Raw genomic sequence first — 21,603 nt, 5'->3', positions numbered from 1 at the left:
AGCAAAAATTGTTGTGGATAAAATGCTCCAGTGTCTATTGTTAATAGTGTAGTAATGTATGAAACAGTTCACACATAATTACCATTTGTGTGGATTCCTAGTGAAATGATTGGATTTCACTCTTAAATATTCGCAAAACAGCGGTAAAGGTGCATTCACATTACACTGTAAACCCCAATAAGTTGGCAAAACTAAAGTTTAAAGGGGTCATGAACTGGCTTTTTACATTTTTTTATACTGTTGTCTGAGGTCAACTTAAGAAGTTTGCATGGTTTTTACATTTAAAAAAATCATGATGAATAAGTAATAGGCTATTTTCTGCCCTGGTTTTGAGCCTCTCTCATGGAACGCTCTATTTTTATGGGCGTGCCGCACTGAAGACTTGGAAGTGAACGCCTACTGTTATGATTGGATAAGCTTTGCATATTTAATGAGCTTTGGCTCTCCCATTAGTACACGTGAGGCATTGTTTTGAAAGCGTGTGGGGAAACGACAACCGAAATGATTCGTCCCACAGCTTGGGCTCGCAAAATGTCTTTATCAAACAAACACAATGATTTATCTCTCATCCTCCCGCAATTAATTGGAATGTCATTTTTATATTACTTGGCCCGCCCGATCGGTGGATATAACCGCAAAACGTGAATCATGAACACACAAACACACACACAAGCCAGGTACGTTGCAAACAGCATGATCAAAATTTCTGCGATTGTATTTTTCCTTCAAATATCAAGTCGAGAGTGAACAACGCACATCAAGAAAGGAATTTTATTTAACTATTTAAGATGATACGTATTGATAGCCCGTCTGGAAAACACATAACCCCGGGACCTTGGGCTTTGTGAGCCCTGTGACAGCGTGCTAAGTTATGTTCAGTTAGACGCGTACACATAATCAATAGATATCAAACGATCTGTAACAATGCAATACTATCACATATAAAAAACATTTTTACTCACATTGTGTGTTGCTTCATACATTCATGTAATCTCACCCTGTCTGCAAGTCCAGTCTCTTGTTTACAAATGAATCCGTGGTTAAATGAAGGAACAAACGTGCAATGTCTTACGCACGTGAGCTGTAACTTCATTAAAAATAAAGTTCAACGATACATTCCCAATATTAGAATCCAAAGGAAGCTTATGCAGCGACTGTGTTCTTCCACAACCAGGCACAACGCAATATCTTGCAATCTTTGGCATGTTTATTGCTCGGTAGCGCGATCAGTTTAGCTCCACGAGTCGGTGGGCGGAGCTACAGAATCAGGCGTACTGTTGAGGCGGCATTTCAGCATACGATGACGTCACAGCCTGGCACATTTTGAGATTGAGCGTTTGCTGGGCCTGGTGTCAATAAAAGCTTTTTTTTTTACTAACAAAGAAGTTTTCAGCTCTGAAGCTTACAGGATATTCTTATATCACGATGGACTTTTATATATATCAAAGGCTGAATGAAAAGTAGATTTCTTAATTCATGACCCCTTTAAGTAAGCAGAACTTGCAGATTTCTATTTTGTACTCATACATTTTAATTGCTCAATTAAAAAAACCTCAACATAACAGAAACTCTTCTAAACTAACATTGCAAAACATTAAACAGTACTAAATCTCCACCTTAACATTAATCTTGCACACACACAAAAAAACATTATATAGGCTAACAATTTGAACAGTTACTCTCCCTTTTGATTGTCATGGCAAAGCATGCTGGGAAATTGAAAGCCCAGTTTCAGTTAAATGTAAGTTTGTCTAAATTAAAAGAAACAAGTAAATAAAACTCAAAACAATGAAACAATTCAGATTACTTAAAATGTGTCAGTTTTGTGAACTCAAAAGAAAAATAAAGTTCTAAATACTAATTTGCTTAATTTGAGTTGGCTCTACTCAAACCAATTCATTATTTTGAGCTTTAGGGTTTACAGTGTACCAAAAAACAAATCAGTTTAAAACCAAGCAGCTTCCTGTTGGTCAAACCCATTTAAAGTGCACCCATTTAATTACTTAGTACACTTTTAAATGTTACATTACAAAGTCACATTTATAAAAACAACAACCCCTAGAACATTTAAAAACTGAAACAAGCTAACAAATTCATGTTCTGAAAACGTTTTGGAACAGTTTCAGAAATGTTAAAATATCTAGTGTAATTGTTGTTATTAGAATGTTATTTAAAAGGTTATGAAAACGTTAGTACAACGTTCTCCTAACTTTTCATACGTTTGTATGTAACATTCTAAGAATGAATATTCAGCAAATATTAATATCATAAGGTACGTTGAAAGAACGCTTTTTCTCAACATGATAAACAACATCATAAAGATGTTCCGAGAATATGTTCCGAGAAGAATGTTTTTTTCTCAAAATCATCAGAACACATCAAATATTAATGTTATAAGAACGTTCTATAAATGTTATTTTAAGAACATTTTATCTTAACATATTCGTAAAAGATTGTTCCCTGTTATAATGTTCCCTGGGAAATTATCTACAGAATAACATTTGCATGGACTATGTTAAGCACGGTTTGAGCTGCAGAACAAAAATAAAACACAAGGGATTTCATAATCCAGATTTATTACCAGGGATATAATGAGGCAAGGAGGTATAATGTGTGCTGTAATGGTGCAATACTGATCTCTGTGTTGCAGGAGAGGAGGGCTCAGAATCGCATGCAGAGACTCCAGGCAGTGAAACAAGTGGAGATCCCACCGCATATCAGACCTGCGCCAACACAGTGCTCAAGGTGCTGGGGGGTTTGCTGGTGGTGCTGTGCATCTCCTCGTCCTGGGTGGGCACCACACAAGTGGTTCAGCTCACGTTCAAATCCTTCTCCTGTCCCTTTTTCATCACATGGTTCAGCACCAACTGGAACATTCTCTTCTTCCCCCTCTACTACTCTGGGCACGTGGCCACCACCAGAGAAAAACAGACACCCATTCAGAAATTCAGGTGAAGTCAGAATGAATGAAAGCACGTTTTGGAAGGAAGTACAATAGCAGCTTTCTAGTACTCCTTAAGACTTTGGTTAGAATTTGTATGTATGTATAACTGGGGATAGAGCTAAACTCTTCTGGACAATGACCATCCCTCAGGGTCAGTAGAAACAATTCAGTCCAATTCATTGAAAATGTTTAATTTAGACAAATTGAACATCTCTACTCCTCTAATGAATGGATATCTTATGAGATATCGGTAACACTTTACAATAAGGTTTCATTATTTAACTACTTTAGCCAACATGAACTAAGAATGAACAATACTTAGACAGCATTTATTAATCTTAGTTAATGTTAATTTCAACATTTACTAATACATTATTAAAATCAAAAGTATTTGTTAACATTTGTTAATGCACAGTGAACTAACATGAACAAACAATAAAAAGATGTATTATATTAACTAACATTAACAAAGTTTAATTAATACTGTAACAAATGTATTGCTAATTGTTAGTTCATGTTAGTTAATACACTAACTAATGTTAACTAATGAGACCTCATTGTTAAGTGTTACTGAGATATCTTATGAGATTTTCAGCGAATAATTACTGACATTTCTGTTTATTCCACACAAATATAATTTATAACTTTAAAAGATCTGGAATACAGCTACAAGAGTAAAACTTTAGTTTAGGGTCCAATTCTCAGTATTAACTAGTTGCTTATTCACATGCATATTGCTATTGATTTTGGCTGTTTATAAAGCACATATTAATGCTTTATTCTGCATGATCATATTCTACATCCCTCAATCCTACCCAATACCTAAACTCAACAACTACCTTACCAACTATTAATAAGCAGTAATTAGGAGTTTATTGAAGCAAAAGTCATAGTTAAAAGTGAGGATTGGACCCTAAACTAAAGTGTGACCGCAACGAGTTGTATGGAGCACTTTAAAGGCACAATATGTAAGATTTTTTGGATTAAAATATCTGAAAATCACTAGAACAATGCAATATATTTTGTTGACTTGTGTACTTACATTATCCCAAATGTTTCCAAGAATGTTTAAATCTAGACAAATCAGCCATTTTAACCAGGACACGGACTGTGTCCATGTGTGTCGCCTATCAATGACAGTATAACCGCATTACCCTCGATTTTTTGTAGAAACCATGGAAACGCCAAAGACGGTTTAATATATTGTGTTTTATTAGACAGGTGAGCAACTGTTTGGATACATTTATCGACAGAAAACAAATTATTGTTATATAGCTCAACACAATTAATCTTTTTTTCATGATTTACCGTGAGTATCATGTTTTACAATGTCTAATATCGATTTAGCTTACTGCAGTGTGCAACAAGTGTCTCATAGCAGCCGCCGAGCGAACGCAGAGAGTAGCGTTATAACAATTTTTAACACACTAAAAAGTATCTAATGTGATAAAACAGCTCTGCGTTACCCCACATACACATGAGCGGAAGAAGCGGAAGTTCTCGAGACGTGTGTCGTGTTTGTCTCTCATTAGCAATCGCTCCAGCGGCCTCGTTCCACTCCAAGGCTTTCAGCCTCAACCTGCTTCAAACTACAGTAACGTTAATAAATCTTTAATACATTAGCTCATCCATGAATATGAATTCTGCCCGAGTCCCGTCGGATTCTTTTCCACTGGCTGACGGGATGAAGACGACAACTTTCCATGATTCCGGTAATCAAGGCGTCATCAAGCTATGCCTTTGTTTTTAATAAGCGACCTCTAGCTGCGAAAATTACATATTGTGCCTTTAATGATACTTTTATGATCTTTCCTTTTGATTGTAATTTCATGTAAAAAGTGACCAGCGCCAATTCTGCATAGTAACAATTTCAACGTCTTCTCATGAGAAGATTTAAGGAGTGAGTAATTTTGTATAAATTTGTATGATTTGATTCATACAAAAATTTTAAATTTTGGGGGGAGAAAAAAACAATGCATTGTTCATCCCTAAATCTAACCCTCAGTATGGAGTAAGCAGATCCTATGCAACAATTCTACTTGAACAATTCTATTTTAATTAACATTTTAGGGTGCCTCTCTGAAGCTTTATGCCATAGACCTGGAGTTAATTTCATTTGTACTTCTGCACATTTAATGTTGGCATGCATGTCACAACTGGTACACAACATTTGAGAACCAACATTTATCATCGTTGGCATCAAACCTAGTTTGAACCTTTAACTACCCCACAGATATCTCTTGCAATCCGCAACTTTTTGGGAACTAATCCAAACCAGGCTGAACCACTAGTAGGCTACAGTGCTGCATTAACAGAGTAAGCAAAACATTTTCCTCTCATTTCATGATGTAGGGAATGTAGTCGGTTGTTTGGGGAGGATGGAATGTCTCTGATGGTGTTTCTGAAGAGAACGGCGCCTTTCTCCATCTTATGGACGCTGACTAACTACCTGTACCTGTTAGCACTGAGAAAACTAACCGCCACAGATGTCTCAGCGCTCTACTGCTGCCACAAGGCCTTCGTCTTCCTCTTGTCGTGGATTGTCCTCAAAGATCGTTTCATGGGTGTGCGGGTAGGTGGAACATAACCCTGACTATTTAACTATTACTCGGCTAGTTGCGTAATTTCATGTCTATTTACAATTAGCTGTCACAACACCATTTTTACCTCAGCAATCAAGAAAGTAAAATTTTTCAAGAAAATTGAATTTTATTTTGTTCAAAAATGCGTTTAAATTCATAAAAAAAAATCAAAAAAGGCTAAATCCAATCAAAAAGCCAAAGCACATTTTTCCAAAGGTTTGCCTTTAGCCTCGTTGTACCCTATAGTTTTTATGAAATATGATTAGCTTTCAACTTCTAATTTAGGTCATTCATCCAGTTTACATTTAATTAGCTTTGTATCAAGAAAATCTCAAGACAAAAAAATATATATATAACTGATTTGTATTTTGTGACTGCAATATCCAAAGAAGTACACAAACATTAACTTTGTACACATGGTACACCAGAACAATGTACATACACTCACCTAAAGGATTATTAGGAACACCATACTAATACTGTGTTTGACCCTCTTTCGCCTTCAGAACTGCCTTAATTCTACATGGAATTGATTCAACAAGGTGCTGAAAGCATTCTTTAGAAATGTTGGCCCATATTGATAGGATATCATCTTGCAGTTGATGGAGATTTGTGGGATGCAGATCCAGGGCACAAAGCTCCCGTGCCACCACATCCCAAAGATGCTCTATTGGGTTGAGATCTGGTGACTGTGGGGGCCATTTTAGTACAGTGAACTCATTGTCATGTTCAAGAAACCAGTTTGAAATGATTCGAGCTTTGTGACATGGTGCATTATCCTGCTGGAAGTAGCCATCAGAGGATGGGTACATGGTGGTCATAAAGGGATGGACATGGTCAGAAACAATACTCAGGTAGGCCGTGGCATTTAAACGATGCCCAATTGGCACTAAGGGGCCTAAAGTGTGCCAAGAAAACATCCCCCACACCATTACACCACCACCACCAGCCTGCACAGTGGTAACAAGGCATGATGGATCCATGTTCTCAATCTGTTTACGCCAAATTCTGACTCTACCATCTGAATGTCTCAACAGAAATCGAGACTCATCAGACCAGGCAACAATTTTCCAGTCTTCAACTGCTGTTGTAGCCCATCCGCCTCAAGGTTGTGCGTGTTGTGGCTTCACAAATGCTTTGCTGCATACCTCGGTTGGAACGAGTGGTTATTTCAGTCAAAGTTGCTCTTCTATCAGCTTGAATCAGTCGGCCCATTCTCCTCTGACCTCTAGCATCAACAAGGCATTTTCGCCCACAGGACTGCTGCATACAGGATGTTTTTCCCTTTTCACACCATTCTTTGTAAACCCTAGAAATGGTTGTGTGTGAAAATCCCAGTAACTGAGCAGATTGTGAAATACTCAGACCGGCCCGTCTGGCACCAACAACCATGCCACGCTTAAAATTGCTTAAATCACCTTTCTTTCCCATTCTGACATTCAGTTTGGAGTTCAGGAGATTGTCTTGACCAGGACCACACCCCTAAATGCATTGAAGCAACTGCCATGTGATTGGTTGATTAGATAATTGCATTAATGAGAAATTGAACAGGTGTTCCTAATAATCCTCTTGGTGAGTATATACATGTTACGTGTTATTAAAGGGTTAGTTCACCCAAAAATTTAAATAAGACCATGATTTACTCACCCTCAAGTCATTCTAGGTCATCTTCAAATAATGGCAGTGAATGGTTATGTCGTTTTTGAAGTCCATAAAAGTGCATCTATCCATCATATAACTGCTCCACGCGACTTCTGAAGCAAGGTGGCGCGTTTGTGTTAGAAAAATATCCATATTTAAAACTTTACATACGTTTTGTTTGGCTCTATCCTCTGCGCTTCTGTGTTCGTCAATACGCATGCGTCAAGGGTTCAAACTTCAAGGGTCAAGGGGCAAGGGTTACTCTTTAACCTGTTAACTGTCACCCCCCTTTTTGAAGATATACATGAAGATGCACTATCCAAACTTAAACGGTTGCAATTCAATAATGCTTTGGAATATAGACATAAGTTTGATCAAAAAATCAAAGTATGAAAAGGTTATGAAAGTTTAAATTTACTGTAAATAAAATATACTGTACTAAATATTTTATATAAAATATAAAAAATATATTTTACAAAATAATTTGTACTCTAAAATTACTATCAAATTAAAGCCAAATGTCTAACCAATTTTTGTTCCAAATTTGAAGTTGATATCACAAAAATTGAAGTTCCCATGAGATTTTGTTTAGGCGCTGTACAACAAATAGCCACCGGGTGTCATTGAAATTCCATAGATTTTTTTATGCAATCTCCTGTAGCAAATGTATATATTTTTGTCCAAATATCACAAAACATTTGGCAGATATAGAACCGTGAGACTCAGACCTTTCCGATGATGTGTTTTGTCAAGATTAGAAAAAGTTTTTATTATAAAGTTTTTAAAATAAATGTTGTAATATGAAACATGACGACGCCCACTAGGGGAGGAGCCGCTAGAAGAATTTAGAGTACCGTTTCCTTGGTAACGCAAAATCCGATTTGAAAATGGGTTTCTCAGTAAATCATGGGCTAATTTTCATTTTTGGGTGAACTAACCCTTTAATTTCTGATTTTACGAGCCATTAGAAACTCCTCAAAGCTATGCTACAATTAGCAGGGAATTCAAAATGGCACATTAAAACAATTCCTCAGGATTATTCTTTCTAATTCAGCTATTTTGATCATGTTATCCAAACAAGTGCCTGGACCTTAATAATTGCTGCTTGCTGCTGTACTTTATTTAGTGAGCTGGCATTTAATTAACAGTCCTTTATCACAAAATAAACCCGTTTGGGTTATACAAGACCTCTATGCTTTTGCATTGGGGTCCTGCTCACCCTGTCAGGACTTATTTTGTGACAGCGACTGGCTGACTTTACATTATGCTTTACATGGTATGCACAGTCAGACCCATTAGGATGTATGAATGAATCACCATGATAATTATTACAATGAGTGTTCTGTGATGAGTTACGTAAGACGCACTACCTGTTGATAGAATTATTCATGAAATTGGATTTAAACAGCTTGATAATTTTAGAGAAGGGACAAGTGATGCTGTGCTTATTTTTAACAGATATTCAGATACAAATGGTGAGTCAATGAGAACAAAAGCTGTTATCATGCTTACATTAGAATTCTTGACTTTCATTGCATTTAATGTTTTAGATCTGGACCCATAACTTCTTTAGTATATGCTAATTACTCTTTCTATTTTCAGCTATCCAGCTCAAATATGAAAGCAGGCAAGTGCGATAAACAAGGCTTTATTGATTATTAATATCTTTGTAATCTTTCCTTTTAGATTGTGGCTGCCATTATGGCTATCACAGGCATCGTGATGATGGCGTATGCGGATGGTTTCCATGGGGATTCCTTTATGGGTGTGGCCTTAGCAGTCGGCTCCGCCTCCACTTCTGCTCTCTACAAGGTCAGAGCAGTTAGTTCTCCTGCTCAGCTGAAAATACTGATTCCCAGAAGACCCTTGATGAGCATTAAGACTCCTTTAGTATTGATATGCTTTTACTGCAAAACCTCTCTGTATCACTCAGGTGCTGTTTAAGATGTTCCTCGGCAGTGCCAATTTGGGAGAGGCTGCTCATTTCTTCTCCACGATGGGCTTTTTCAATCTCATCTTCATCTCCTGTGTTCCCCTCATCCTGTACTTCACCAGAGTGGAGCACTGGGGTTCGCTCTCATCTTTGCCCTGGGGTTACCTCTGCGGCGTTGCCGGCCTTTGGCTAGGTAACATGGAATTATGGAAATAACTGATTCTTCACTAGGTCCTGCATTAAAACATTACTGGCCATTCCTATCTTAACTACATGTAACCTTTGTACAATACATATGTAATCTATAATAATCTAATGAAATATTTCTGGTTTTGGACTCTGGTAAACATAATGAAATATAAGATATATACACTACTGTTTAAAGGTTTGGGGTCAAGTAAGGCTTTTTATTTATTTATTTTGTAAGCTAATATGCATTAAATGTGACAGGGGAAGCATTTCATATATGTTAAAAGTTGTTTTGAACTTTCTATTCATCAAAGAATCCTGAGAAACATCTATCACAGGTTCCACAAAAATATTAACAAAAACTTTATACATAGGAAGACGGTGCACTATGAATGGGAGAAAGTGCCCAATATGGCGAATATGCCCCCCCTTCTAAATGAAAGAGCCAATCATTGATTAGTAAAGTGATCACGTCATTGCAGTTGCCAGAAACTCTGAGGCGCGGATTGCACATGAGCATTAGCTTTGTCTAGGCTGAAAAATGCAGTTTTTTATCATGATTCGAGCGTTTAGAAACCAAATTTATGAGACAGTTGTTGTCAGGGCTGTGCGATATTGAAGAAAAATGCGATATGCAATATGTGATACGATATTGCATTAAGTGTGTAAAATCGATTTAAATTATATTTTAAAAAAATATTTATGTTAAAAACATTTATGTATTTCACATTCTTTCTGGGAAAAGAAAGCATCGCTAGAACTTCTGAAAGTGACCAGCAGTGTTTTAGCAAAAATGAATGTCACCAATCTGACAATATAATTTTAACATCAGTGTAAACAAACAAAAAATGTAATGCCAATATTTAAACACCAAAAACTCTTTGCTTTATGAATACTCATCAAGAAAGCCATTTTGACATAACTGTGTGTGTATTTGACAGTTTGAATGTGTAACATGAAACAGAACTGAAGGGATCACATGCTTTCAGGGAGGCAGCTTGTACGCACGTTTCGGTGTGTGTGTCAGCCCGAGACTGCAAGGAGTTGTTTTTCGCAAGTTATTGCGTTTAATAACTCTTTTTAACGTCAAGCAAGTCACATAAGTAACAGTCGTGTGCCCAGTCTATTCTCTGTTATGCGTCGACCTAAAACGTACACTTTTCACAATGTTGAAGTAGCCTATTAAAATCATTCAGATATTGCGTGCCGTTGCGATATTTCTATATATTGCGCAGCCCTAGATTTCATTGGTGAAATCAGATATGAAATTTAATCGTAAGCTTGGCGAACAGTTTTGGTGAATATTATGTTTCCCCATTCAAAAAGATAGGAGCTGCACTTGCTTGCCCGGGGGGCGTTTCAAAGATGGCCGCCGAGTGAAATGACTTGCCTTGGCTATTAAGCAGTACACTGTTTTAAAAAAATGTATGCAAATCTTTCTTGGTCCGAGCTATAGCCATGTGGGCATGTGATTCGACATATGATGCAGTAGCACTTGAGGCTTCGTCTACATTAATCCGGATACACTTGAAAACTGTGTTTTCATTTCAAAACGCTCTCCGTCCACACTAGTGTTTTCAAGCGTTTTCCAAAAGTTTCTTGTCCACATTGAAACGTCAGAGAAGAAAAAGCTACATTGACCTTACTGCACATGCGTAAAACCCTTATAAAAGCGCCCTGAAATAATACCGACTTAATAAAGTTATCACGCAATTCTTCTGTCAGGATCATTTTATTTAGCAAAATATCTCACAATTCACTGGACAGCAATTGCAAGTACATTTTCTGTCACCTTTGCAGGACTGTGATGTGAAGAGTGTGCAAAGTAACATGTTTTATCAACAGTGTGAAAGTGAATAGCACATAACAGATGTAAAAATGAATGTACAATATGCGTCACACATAACTAAACATGCGCCATTGTTTTCAAATACCTCCGTTTTCATAGTCCACACTACAACACGGAAACGCTGTTTTCAAATTCATCCACTTGGAAATGTGTTTTTGCAGGACAATTGGGACAGAAGACCAAAACGTATTGAAAAAAATGAGTTTTCAAACAAAAACGTATTAGTGTGGACAGGATGACTGAGGTTTGAATCCCAGTTCGAGGTCCAATTCCCATCTCTCCTCTCCCATGATTTCCTGTCTGTCCACTGTGTAAGTAAAGGCAAAAAAGCCCCAGAATATAACTTAAAAATAATGTTATATTGTGCAGCAAATCAGCATATTACAATGATTTCTGAAGGATCAAAAACATTTAAAAAACCTATCGACCCCAAACTTTTGAACAATTGTATATTGCAAGTGTTACTTGCAAAATAATAGATAAAGATGTTTTAGGCACCATGATATGGTTGTTATGATATCTATAATAATAACTGGTCAATGCTAACCAGACCCTTGGTCTAAGCAAGCAACAGTAAATGAGGGGCGGAGATTGACAAATCTTGTTTTTTATGCAGTGTTTATTGCGGTATTTATTATTAAAGATTTATCTCTCATAATTTTTTTTTTAAATGCATGTGCCCTATTTACAAAATTACAAAACTTTCCCTCCCTCTTGCAATGACATCTCTTCTCTGATGACATGTTGACTGGCGTGAGGGCGGGGCAACCTGTCACTCACATCATGAGATCCACCAATAGCAAACCACAACCATTTAACGATCCAATCAATTCCTGATGGAAAAAATCATGTCCCACCCTAGACCTTTTCTAGTTCGAAAATCTGTTTCACTCTGATATAATATACATAGGGATCGCAACTTCCATTTCATGTCAACTTTAAGTTTGTACACAGTTACTGGCGGTAAATCCTGCTGATTGCTTACCACTTGATTACTGCTGGTTCAGATGTAAGTTAGTGTTGTAGTAGATCAAATACAACACTTAAGTACACTTCCAAGAGTGCTTTAAGTGCTTAGTAAGCGAGATAAATCAGGGTTAGAATCATCAGTTTACACCTCAAAGTAGTATTTCTCAGATATCCAATATGTGCTGCGTCAGACTGTATAAAGCTTAATAGTAACCGATTTACTGTATATTTGAGCTGAAGCGGAGCTCTGTGTCTCTAGGGTGTTTAAAGGATAATATGATATCCATTAACTTTTGTCACTTGTCCAAAATCACGTGATGTTCTCTGTATATTTAGCCACTTGGAGAGGACTGAATGACAAAAGATTCTATATGACCAAACAAGCCATTACATAAAGTTCCTGTTCTCTCTCTCTCTCTCTCTCTCTCTCTCTCTCTCTCTCTCTCTCTCTCTCTCTCTCTCTCTCTCTCGTAGTATTTAACATCCTGGTCAATGTAGGAGTGGTACTCACATATCCTATTCTCATATCCATCGGGACGTTACTCAGTGTTCCAGGCAATGCAGGTACGTGAGTCAATGCTGTACGCAACGTAAGCCAATACATGATGATATATTATTTGGAATATACTGTATATATAATCTTTTTGATGTAATCTGAGACATTTCTGTCCCTCCATTGACAGCTACGCAACTTATACTTTGACGCTTCAAAAGTTCATAAAGAGATTGTAAAACTAATCCATTGAGCAGTTAAGTACACATTTTCTGAAGAGACTCAAACACTTTAAATGATGAACAGATTTAATGTAGGCATTTATTCACATATAAACATTTATCAACTCGCACATTAGTTGTGGTAAACGGAAGCTCAAACATGTTCGCTTGACATGCAAGAACCAATGAGGTTCATTCTCGTGTTACGCAGCACATTTGAGCTTCCATAAGAGCCAATGAGGTTCATTCTCGTGTTGTGCAGCACGTTTGAGCTTCCATAAGAGCCAATGAGGTTCATTCCCGTGTTACGCAGCACATTTGAGCTTCCATAAGAGCCAATGAGGTTCATTCTCGTGTTGTGCAGCACGTTTGAGCTTCCATAAGAGCCAATGAGGTTCATTCCCGTGTTACGCAGCACATTTGAGCTTCCATAAGAGCCAATGAGGTTCATTCCCGTGTTACGCAGCACATTTGAGCTTCCATAAGAGCCAATGAGGTTCATTCTCGTGTTGCGCAGCACGTTTGAGCTTCCATAAGAGCCAATGAGGTTCATTCCCGTGTTACGCAGCACGTTTGAGCTTCAGCAAGAACCAATGAGGTTCATTCCCGAGTTATGCAGCACAAGAACCAATGAGGTTCATTCACGTGTAACTCAGCAAGTTTGAACTTCAGTAAGAAGTTTGTTCTCACACGTCAAGCAGGTACGGTTCGCTGATCAGTGTTTATATGTCAATAAAAGTGATCGAGTCTTTTCAGAAAATTTGGACTAAAACCATATGGATACGTTTTACGTTCTCTTTATAAACTTTTAAAGCATCAAAGTGGTAGTTGGTTAGCTGGCAAGTGGCAATGGAGGGACAGAAATCACTCATATTTCATCAAAAAGATCTTTATTTGTATTCCGAAGATGAATGAAAGTCTTACGGGTTTGGAACGACATGAGGGTGAGGAATTAATGATAGAAATTAAATTTTTGGGTGAATTAACCCTTTAAAGAATGAATCTCACAAAACCAATCTGGGTCATATTTTCTATAATTAAATTAATATGAATCATTTCATTTTTGGGACCATTAAGAGTTACACTAATTCTGTTTTTAATTTTCATCATAATAATCAGAATGATTGATGATTCTGTAATACATACTTGAAATAATCATCAATCAAGATTTTTTACGTATTACAATAAAATAATTACTTTTACACAATTTGTTTTTGTTTTTACTGCATTATGGTAATGAGGATTTACAGGCAAAAAGTGCTACTAACATTAAAATAATGTCACAAGGCAACAAAATGGAAATAAAAGACCCAGACATATGGTACTGTGCAAAAGTCTTAGGCCCGTTAGTACCAAAAAATGGTTTTAACAGATAATACAGCCAGTATGATCTGATCTCACCATCATCAAGTCTGTCTGGCATTACATGAAGAAACAGAAAAAACTGAGACAGACTAAATACAGAAGAACTACCGCAACGTCTTCAAGATGCTTGAAGAAACCAACCTGAAAAGCTACAGTACTGTGAAAAGTTTCAGGCACTTAAAACCGTAAAAGTGCTGTAAAGTGAGGATGCTTTCAAAAATAATGTCATAAAGAGATTTATTAATGAACTTCTATTAACTAAATCAAATCAATATTTAGTGTGACCACCCTTTGCGTTTCAAACAGCTTTTGTCCTATAGATACACTTGCACATAGTTTTTCAGGTTGGTTTCTTCAAGCATCTTGAAGACGTTGCGGCAGTTCTTCTGTATTTAGTCTGTCTCAGTTTTTTCTGTTTCTTCATATAATCCCAGACAGACTCGATGATGGTGAGATCAGATCAAACCGGCTGTTTTTGGACTCCTTGTGCATTCAAAAATCTCACTGGATTATTACAATTAATGGATGTATGGAAATAAAACCTGATATTTCCTACTGACACACTACAGCAAAAATATATAAATAACTTGTTTAAAACACCCTTTTTGGTGACAATATTAACGTGCCTAAGACTTTGGCACAGTACTGTTTTTGTGAGAATCGCCCTACGAGAAGTACAGCAGTGCAAATCCCTCACCCTTCCCTAAAGCAAAATATGAAACTCGACTATAACTGAGTGTCTTCGGTCAAAGCAAACAACTGCACCATGACAAAGGGGTGGTGAGGTTGCCAAGGCGACACTAAATGCTTTAAGATGGTGCTTGTCTTTAAAAACAGCCTTTCAAGGTCAGTGTGTTAAATTGTGTGTGGTTTTTCTTCAGAAAAGCTCCATGATTCACTTACAACAAACAGTATGATTAATTTGTTATTTATGCTACTTATATTATATTGTAAGGGATTGTGAATGTGAATGTTTAGTTACATTTTATTATTATAAACCATTTTGCATTTTCATAGCCAGTAATAAGGAACCATGGGCTATAAACTTGATTAGATTCTTGCCTTCATTAGCACAAATTGTACAATTTCATGTGTATTTTGAAGGCAGCAAACAGGCATTGGAGAACTCGCCCTATAATATATCAGCAACTAATGCTGAACATTTCCTTATTAACAGTAATGAATTCACTGGAGTTAATTGGTTGCGCAGCAGAGAGGACTTTGCCAGAGTCACTAAGTCTTGCACACTATTTAGACAGTGTGGGCTCAAGGTCACATCTGAATTGTAGAAACTCTTATGTAGTTAAGTAATTAATAGGAGTTGCAAACGAAACACTGTACTGTAAATAAAGAAGTCCTGCTCCAGTAGGATTTCCAGAAGTCAGTAAGTTTCTAAAAATATATATATATATTTCATTTTACCTTGTTATGATGAAGCAAAGTTAGTTCATATGTCATATACACCATGAAACTTTAAAGACGCACTGGTATTTAACAAAAAAAAAGCCAACTGACAAATATTGGTGAAAAAGCTTTTAAAAAAGGTTACGAAAAAACACATTCACATGTATTCAAGTTGTAAAGAGTATATGCTATTACTTGATTGTGTTTTATTGTGTTATTTGTTTGTTGTGGACTGTATGCAAACTTATACACTACCAAAAGTTTGGAAACTGTACTATTTAGATTTTTTTTTTAAAGAAGTCTCTTCCAAGGCTGCGTTTATGTTATTAAAGGTGCACTATGTAACTTTTTCCATCCACAAGAGGTCGGCTATTCAAAGGCGTAGTTTGATGACGCCGCGTTTGAGCACATAATCTTGGGACATGTGATCTTCACCTCACAGCCGGTGGAAAAGAATCGGGATAGGACTCATGAAATGAAATCATGTTCATGGATGCGATTATTAACATTACTGTAGTATGAAGCAGAGCAGGACCGAGTGTTGTGGAGCCACTGGAGCGATTGTTAATGAGAAGAACAACGGGACTTTTATTATGACACAGTCTCTGGCGGGACTTTTATTATGACACAGTCGCCTGTGCCACTTCCGGTTTTCCGGTCATGAGTATGAGGTAACGCAGCTCTGTTTATCATATTAGACACATCTGAGTGTGTTGGAAATGACATTACTCAGTGCGTTCGCTCGCCGGCTGCTGTGAAGCTTGTTCACACTGCTGTAAGAGCAAAGTGTTTCTGCAAAATAAAAGCGGAAACCGAGGGGAACACAGATGTGACGCCATTGACAGGCGACTCCCTCACATGTCCCGGTTCCTTGGTTAAAATAGCGATTTATCACAATTTACAAATAGTTGGAAACATTTGGGATATTGTAAATACTCAACTGAACAAAATATATAACACTGGACTAGTGGTTTTTGGATATTTTACTTAAAAAAATGTACATAGTGCACCTTTAAACATACAAAAAAGCTGTAATATTGTGAACTATTGTAAAATAATGTAAAATCACTTTTTTCTATTTGAATATATTTTAAAATGTCATTTATTCCTGTGATCAAAGCTGAATTTTCAGCATCATTGCTCCAGTCTTTAGGGTCACATGATCCTTCAGAAATCATTCTGATATGATGATTTGCTGCTCAGGAAACATTTATGATTATTATCAATGTTGAAAAAAGTTGTGTAAAAAATTTTTTTTAGGATTCTTTGATGAATATAAAGCTCAAAAGAACTGTATTTATCTGAAATGGAAAGCTTTTGTAACATTGTATTACCGTTCAAAGGTTTTGGGTCGGTAAGATTTTTTTGGGGGGGAAAGAACTTAAAGAAATGAATACATTTATTCAGCTGTCATGGGTGTGTGCAGGCAGGAAGGCGAAGACAGGTAAAGACAGTTCTCAAACATAGTTTAATATAAGTATTCTCAACGTAGGCAGACATGTAATAGCACAACACATTTAACATAACTGAGATCAGACAGAGACTGAAGGAACGGGAGTATCTTATATAGAGAACACAATGAGGATAATGATGACACACAGCTGACACAGATTAACTAATAATGATGGTAAACGGGGAGACAGACAAGTGGCGGGAAACAGAACAAAGGAACATGTGACGTATGCAAACAAACTGAAAGTCCAATCAAACTGAAACTAAACGTGACTGTGACATCATCAAGGATGCATTAAATTGATCAAGTGACAGTATAGGTATTTATAATGTTGCAAAAGCTTTATATTTCAGATAAGTCCTGTTCTTTTGAACTTTCTATTCATTAAATAATCCTGAAAAAAAATTGTACACAACTGTTTTCAACATTGATCATAATAATAAATGTTTCTTGAGCAGCAAATCGGCATGTTAAAATGATTTCTGAAGGATCATGTGACATTGAAGACTGGAGTAACAATGATAAATTCAGCTTTGAATCACAGAAATAAATTACATTTTAAAGTATATTCAAATAGAATTTTTTTATTTTAAATTGTAAAATTGCTGTATTTTGGGTCAAATAAAGGCAGCCTTCGTGAGCAGAAGAGACTTCATCAAAATAGTACAGTTTCCAAACTTTTGCCTGGTAGTGTACATCTTTACAAATCATTTATTCATTATTTGTTCATGTTTTTGCAGTACCCAATATAGGGCCGGATTTACTAACAGCTTGCGTCAGCGCAAACCCTCTTTTGTCATTAAAAAACTACTGTCAGGAGTTACTAAAGACACGCAGTGAAAAATTTGCGCTGAAAATGCGTGGACAAGGTTATTTTTGCGGCTGACCTTATTGCATATGCATTTGTAGGAGTTTCCCTTTCAGACGCAAAATTTATGGGAGGAGCGTATTTAAATGTATCATGCAAGGTGATTTACTAAGGTTTGCACTAGTCAATTTACTGGTGTTTGCGCCATTATTTAATGGCCAAAAAAGTCTGTCTTAAACCAGACGCTAATTTGCGCTAATTTGTGTTGGTCATTATGAAAATGATCCAGCTGCGTCTGTGTTCTTTAATGTGCGTGTCGTCAGTAGATCACACGCAGAACTTTCCACTCCCATCTGCGTTTTTATGGGATTGCACTCTCTCCTGTTTAGTAAATCTGGCCCCTAAAGTTGAAACTATTCATTATTTGTACATTTTTATCAACGTTTACTAATCATTTAGTACCTTTTCAGGCATTGGACACTTTCCAATCTCAATGGGTGCATCTCAATCAGGGAGTCGGCCATTTTATGGGCTGTCTCAATCCTTCTAGTGTACTGAAATGTTCGCTAAAAAGTCCCATAATGCACTGTGAAAACCAGGGAGCATCGATGCTCAGTATGTTCCCTTAACAGAAGTTCTGAAGCGTGAGACTTAAATCACCTGAGCCAACTCACTATACACAATATTTTTTAAAAATACAAACCATTATTTTATTAACAACATTTATGTATATGTAACAAACAAAGTATTTATCATATTGTACTTTAAATAACATTACAAACGATGTCAGAAATATATCAGCTCTGGTGTTGTTCATAAATACCCGTAATGATGTTGTACAATGAGGACGTTGTCACTTCGCTGGAAATAGAGTCATTAGTGTGTCCCGTTGTGTAGTGAGCCAGCGTCCTTTACCGTCCTAACCAGTGCCCGAATTCATAAACACGATATACTAATTCACGAGCTCAGGAGCTATATAGGGAGCTTGTTGAGATGCATCCCAATGGCAAAAAGTGTCCCAAAAGTCCTGAATTCACTCTTTTTACACATCTTTACAAATAATTTATTAATTATTTGTTCGTGGTTTTGCACTATCCATTCTAAAGTTGAAACTATTGATAATTTTAAATTAAATTTAAGATAAAATTTAAATGCTATTAAAAATAAAGTTAGTTCATATGTCATATACACCATACAACCTCAGCTATAGGGATAGTTCACCCAAAAATGAAAATTAGCCCATGATTTACTCACCCTCAAGTCATACTAGGTGTATATGACATTCTTCTTTCAGACGAATACAATCTGAGTTATATTAATACATATCCTGGCTAATCCAAGATTTATAATGGCAGTGAATGGCAGCCCAAAATTTGTAGCCCAAAAAAGTGCATCATCCATTATAAAATAATGGCTCCGGGGGTTAATAAAGGCCTTCTGAAGCGAATCGATTCGTTTGTGTAAGAAAAATATCCATATTTAACATGTTATACGATAAAATATCTAGCTTCCGCCAGACCACCTTCCGTATTCAACTTACGGAAAAAGCGTAACTGGCGGGATGATGATGTCGGACGTACCGTAAACATGTTACTTTCGCTTCAGAAGGCCTTTAATAACCCCCGGAGCCGTGTGAATTACTTTTATAATGAATGGATGCCCTTTTTTGGGCTTCAAATTTTGGGCTGCCATTCACTCCCATTATAAAGCTTGGATTAGCCAGGACATTTTTAATATAACTCAGATTGTGTTCGTCTGAAAGAAGAATGTCATATACACCTAGGATGACTTGAGGGATCATTTTCATTTTTGGGTGAACTATCCCTTTAACTGACAAATATAGGTGAAATTAAAAAGTGTACATTCACATGTTTTCAAGTTATAAAGGAAATATATGACTTGTTACTTGCTTAAATGTAAATGCTATTAAAAAGTTGATCGAAACCATATGAAACTGCCAAGAATACAAAAAGTGCATTTTGGACATGAATTTGAAACTGTACCTTGTCATTTCTCTGTGCGGCGAGCAGCCATTGACGTGCTGAAGCACGAGGTCATCTTCAGCGTGGTGCGTCTGGCTGCCACCTGCATCATCTGCCTGGGCTTCCTGCTGCTGCTGCTCCCCGAGGAGTGGGACACGGTCACCCTGCGCTTCCTCACCACCCTGGCCGACAAGAAGACGGAGGAGCACGGCGAGGAGCTCACAGAATCCAGCGTCCACACGCGCAGCCGGAGTAGAGCCAACGGGGCCGTATCCATCCCGATGGCATGACCTTTGACCTGTGAATGAGTAGCCAGCGATCAGCGTTGATCCACCAAGTGGCAGCCTTTCAGAAAAAAAAGAACGGTTTGAATGTATTTAAGGTTTCGGAAAGAAGTGAAGTGAATGTTATTGGTGTGTGAGTTTTCTTTAATAATAACCACAATAGAAAGATAAGAACAGGCTGTCCTGCCTTTAATAGAGATGACAGTGGAGGCTTGAGTGTTCTGAGAATAGCATCCCGCTAAAACAGGGATATTTACTGACAGTGTTTTTATTTTTTATTTTACAGAAGGGATCTAGTATTCTCTTCCCTGCCGTTTCTATGGGAAGATACGCATCCATTCCATAGAAATGGACTTTCAGACTTTCGTTTTCCCTCTGCACGCCATCCCTGCACCCTTGCACCCCTCCGCTAGCCCTCCCCATGGAATGTATTCTATGAATATAGACTCTGTCAGGGCCAGTTCGGCTCACTGTACACATGAATGCATTCAGAGATCAGATATATATGTATATGAAATATGAAGATTATTTGCATTGTACGTAGTAGTGTAATATACGTAGGAGAAAAATATTATGCTTTAATGAATGAACCTTTCTTTTTCTTTTGTAATAAAACACACAAATAAAGATCTTCTTTGAAAACTGCCTGTCATTGTTTTATTTTGGACACGTGGGCATATAGTGCAACAGTCACATTCAATATTCAAGCATAAAACATATAGTAAGTCTGGCTTCACAGACAGGGCTTAGATTAAGCCAGGATTAGGCCATAATTCAATTAGGGCATATAAGTAGTTTTTAACTCTTTCCCCGCTAGCGTTTTTAAAAAAAAAAGTTGCCAGCCACCGCCAGGGTTTTTGATAATTTTCACAAAAATGTACTGGCCCATGGAATATTAATTGTATGAATATCCGAGCATGAAATATATCAAAATAAAGAGTAGACCCTCTGCTACGTTTTATTCTAGCTTCAGAAAACCACAATTTTGTCAAGGACTACATCCAGATCAGATTCAGAGCGATGATCAAACACAGATGGAGTAGATCGAGTCCATCATCACCCCTAATGCTTCACAGTCCTAAAGCTCGTCCTGGGTCAACACCTCATTCAGTAACATTCGGCAGTTTTGATTTATATGATGTTTAATGTTGATGATCACGTTATTTTACATATGATCGCTTGTTTTTTTGCATCTTCTTCATCTGTTCTGATCAGGATATTCTGTACTCATTCAGATGCGTAATAGCGCCCCCTATCGTAAAACAGAAAATTCCATGTTGGCGGGGAAAGAGTTAAGGGTGTGTTCACACCATAGACTGTAAAAAAAATATGGATGTAGTGTTCGTGACGTCACCCATAGGATTCTGAAGAGCAGTTTTGAAACGTGGGCGGAGCTGAGGTGACGCGATGACTAACAGACAGCAGATAAATGGCTATCCACCTGTCACTCAAAGCGGCCACGCCCTTATATAATGTAAACAAATGA

At 37.2% G+C, this 21,603-nt stretch overlaps 1 protein-coding gene across 2 annotated transcripts in view; it reads left to right on the top strand.

Annotated features, from left to right (window-relative positions):
* Positions 1-20,755, top strand: part of slc35f4 (solute carrier family 35 member F4) — a 66,923-nt gene extending 46,168 nt beyond the window's left edge. For both annotated transcript variants that reach the window (XM_079833364.1, XM_079833365.1), the window contains exons 2-7: positions 2,651-2,951; positions 5,297-5,516; positions 8,854-8,979; positions 9,101-9,293; positions 12,582-12,671; positions 19,882-20,755. In XM_079833364.1, the coding sequence (XP_079689490.1) occupies positions 2,651-2,951; positions 5,297-5,516; positions 8,854-8,979; positions 9,101-9,293; positions 12,582-12,671; positions 19,882-20,123 (1,172 nt within the window). In that variant the 3' untranslated portion in view covers positions 20,124-20,755. The remainder of the gene's footprint in view (positions 1-2,650; positions 2,952-5,296; positions 5,517-8,853; positions 8,980-9,100; positions 9,294-12,581; positions 12,672-19,881) is intronic.
* Positions 20,756-21,603: the final 848 nt, after the last annotated feature.

Source organism: Gobio gobio (assembly GCF_949357685.1).
Source record: "Gobio gobio genome assembly, chromosome: 13".
NCBI classification, from domain to species: domain Eukaryota; kingdom Metazoa; phylum Chordata; class Actinopteri; order Cypriniformes; family Gobionidae; genus Gobio; species Gobio gobio.
The sequence above is the reverse complement of the archived record's forward strand: the minus strand, read 5'-3'. Positions and strand labels throughout refer to the sequence as shown.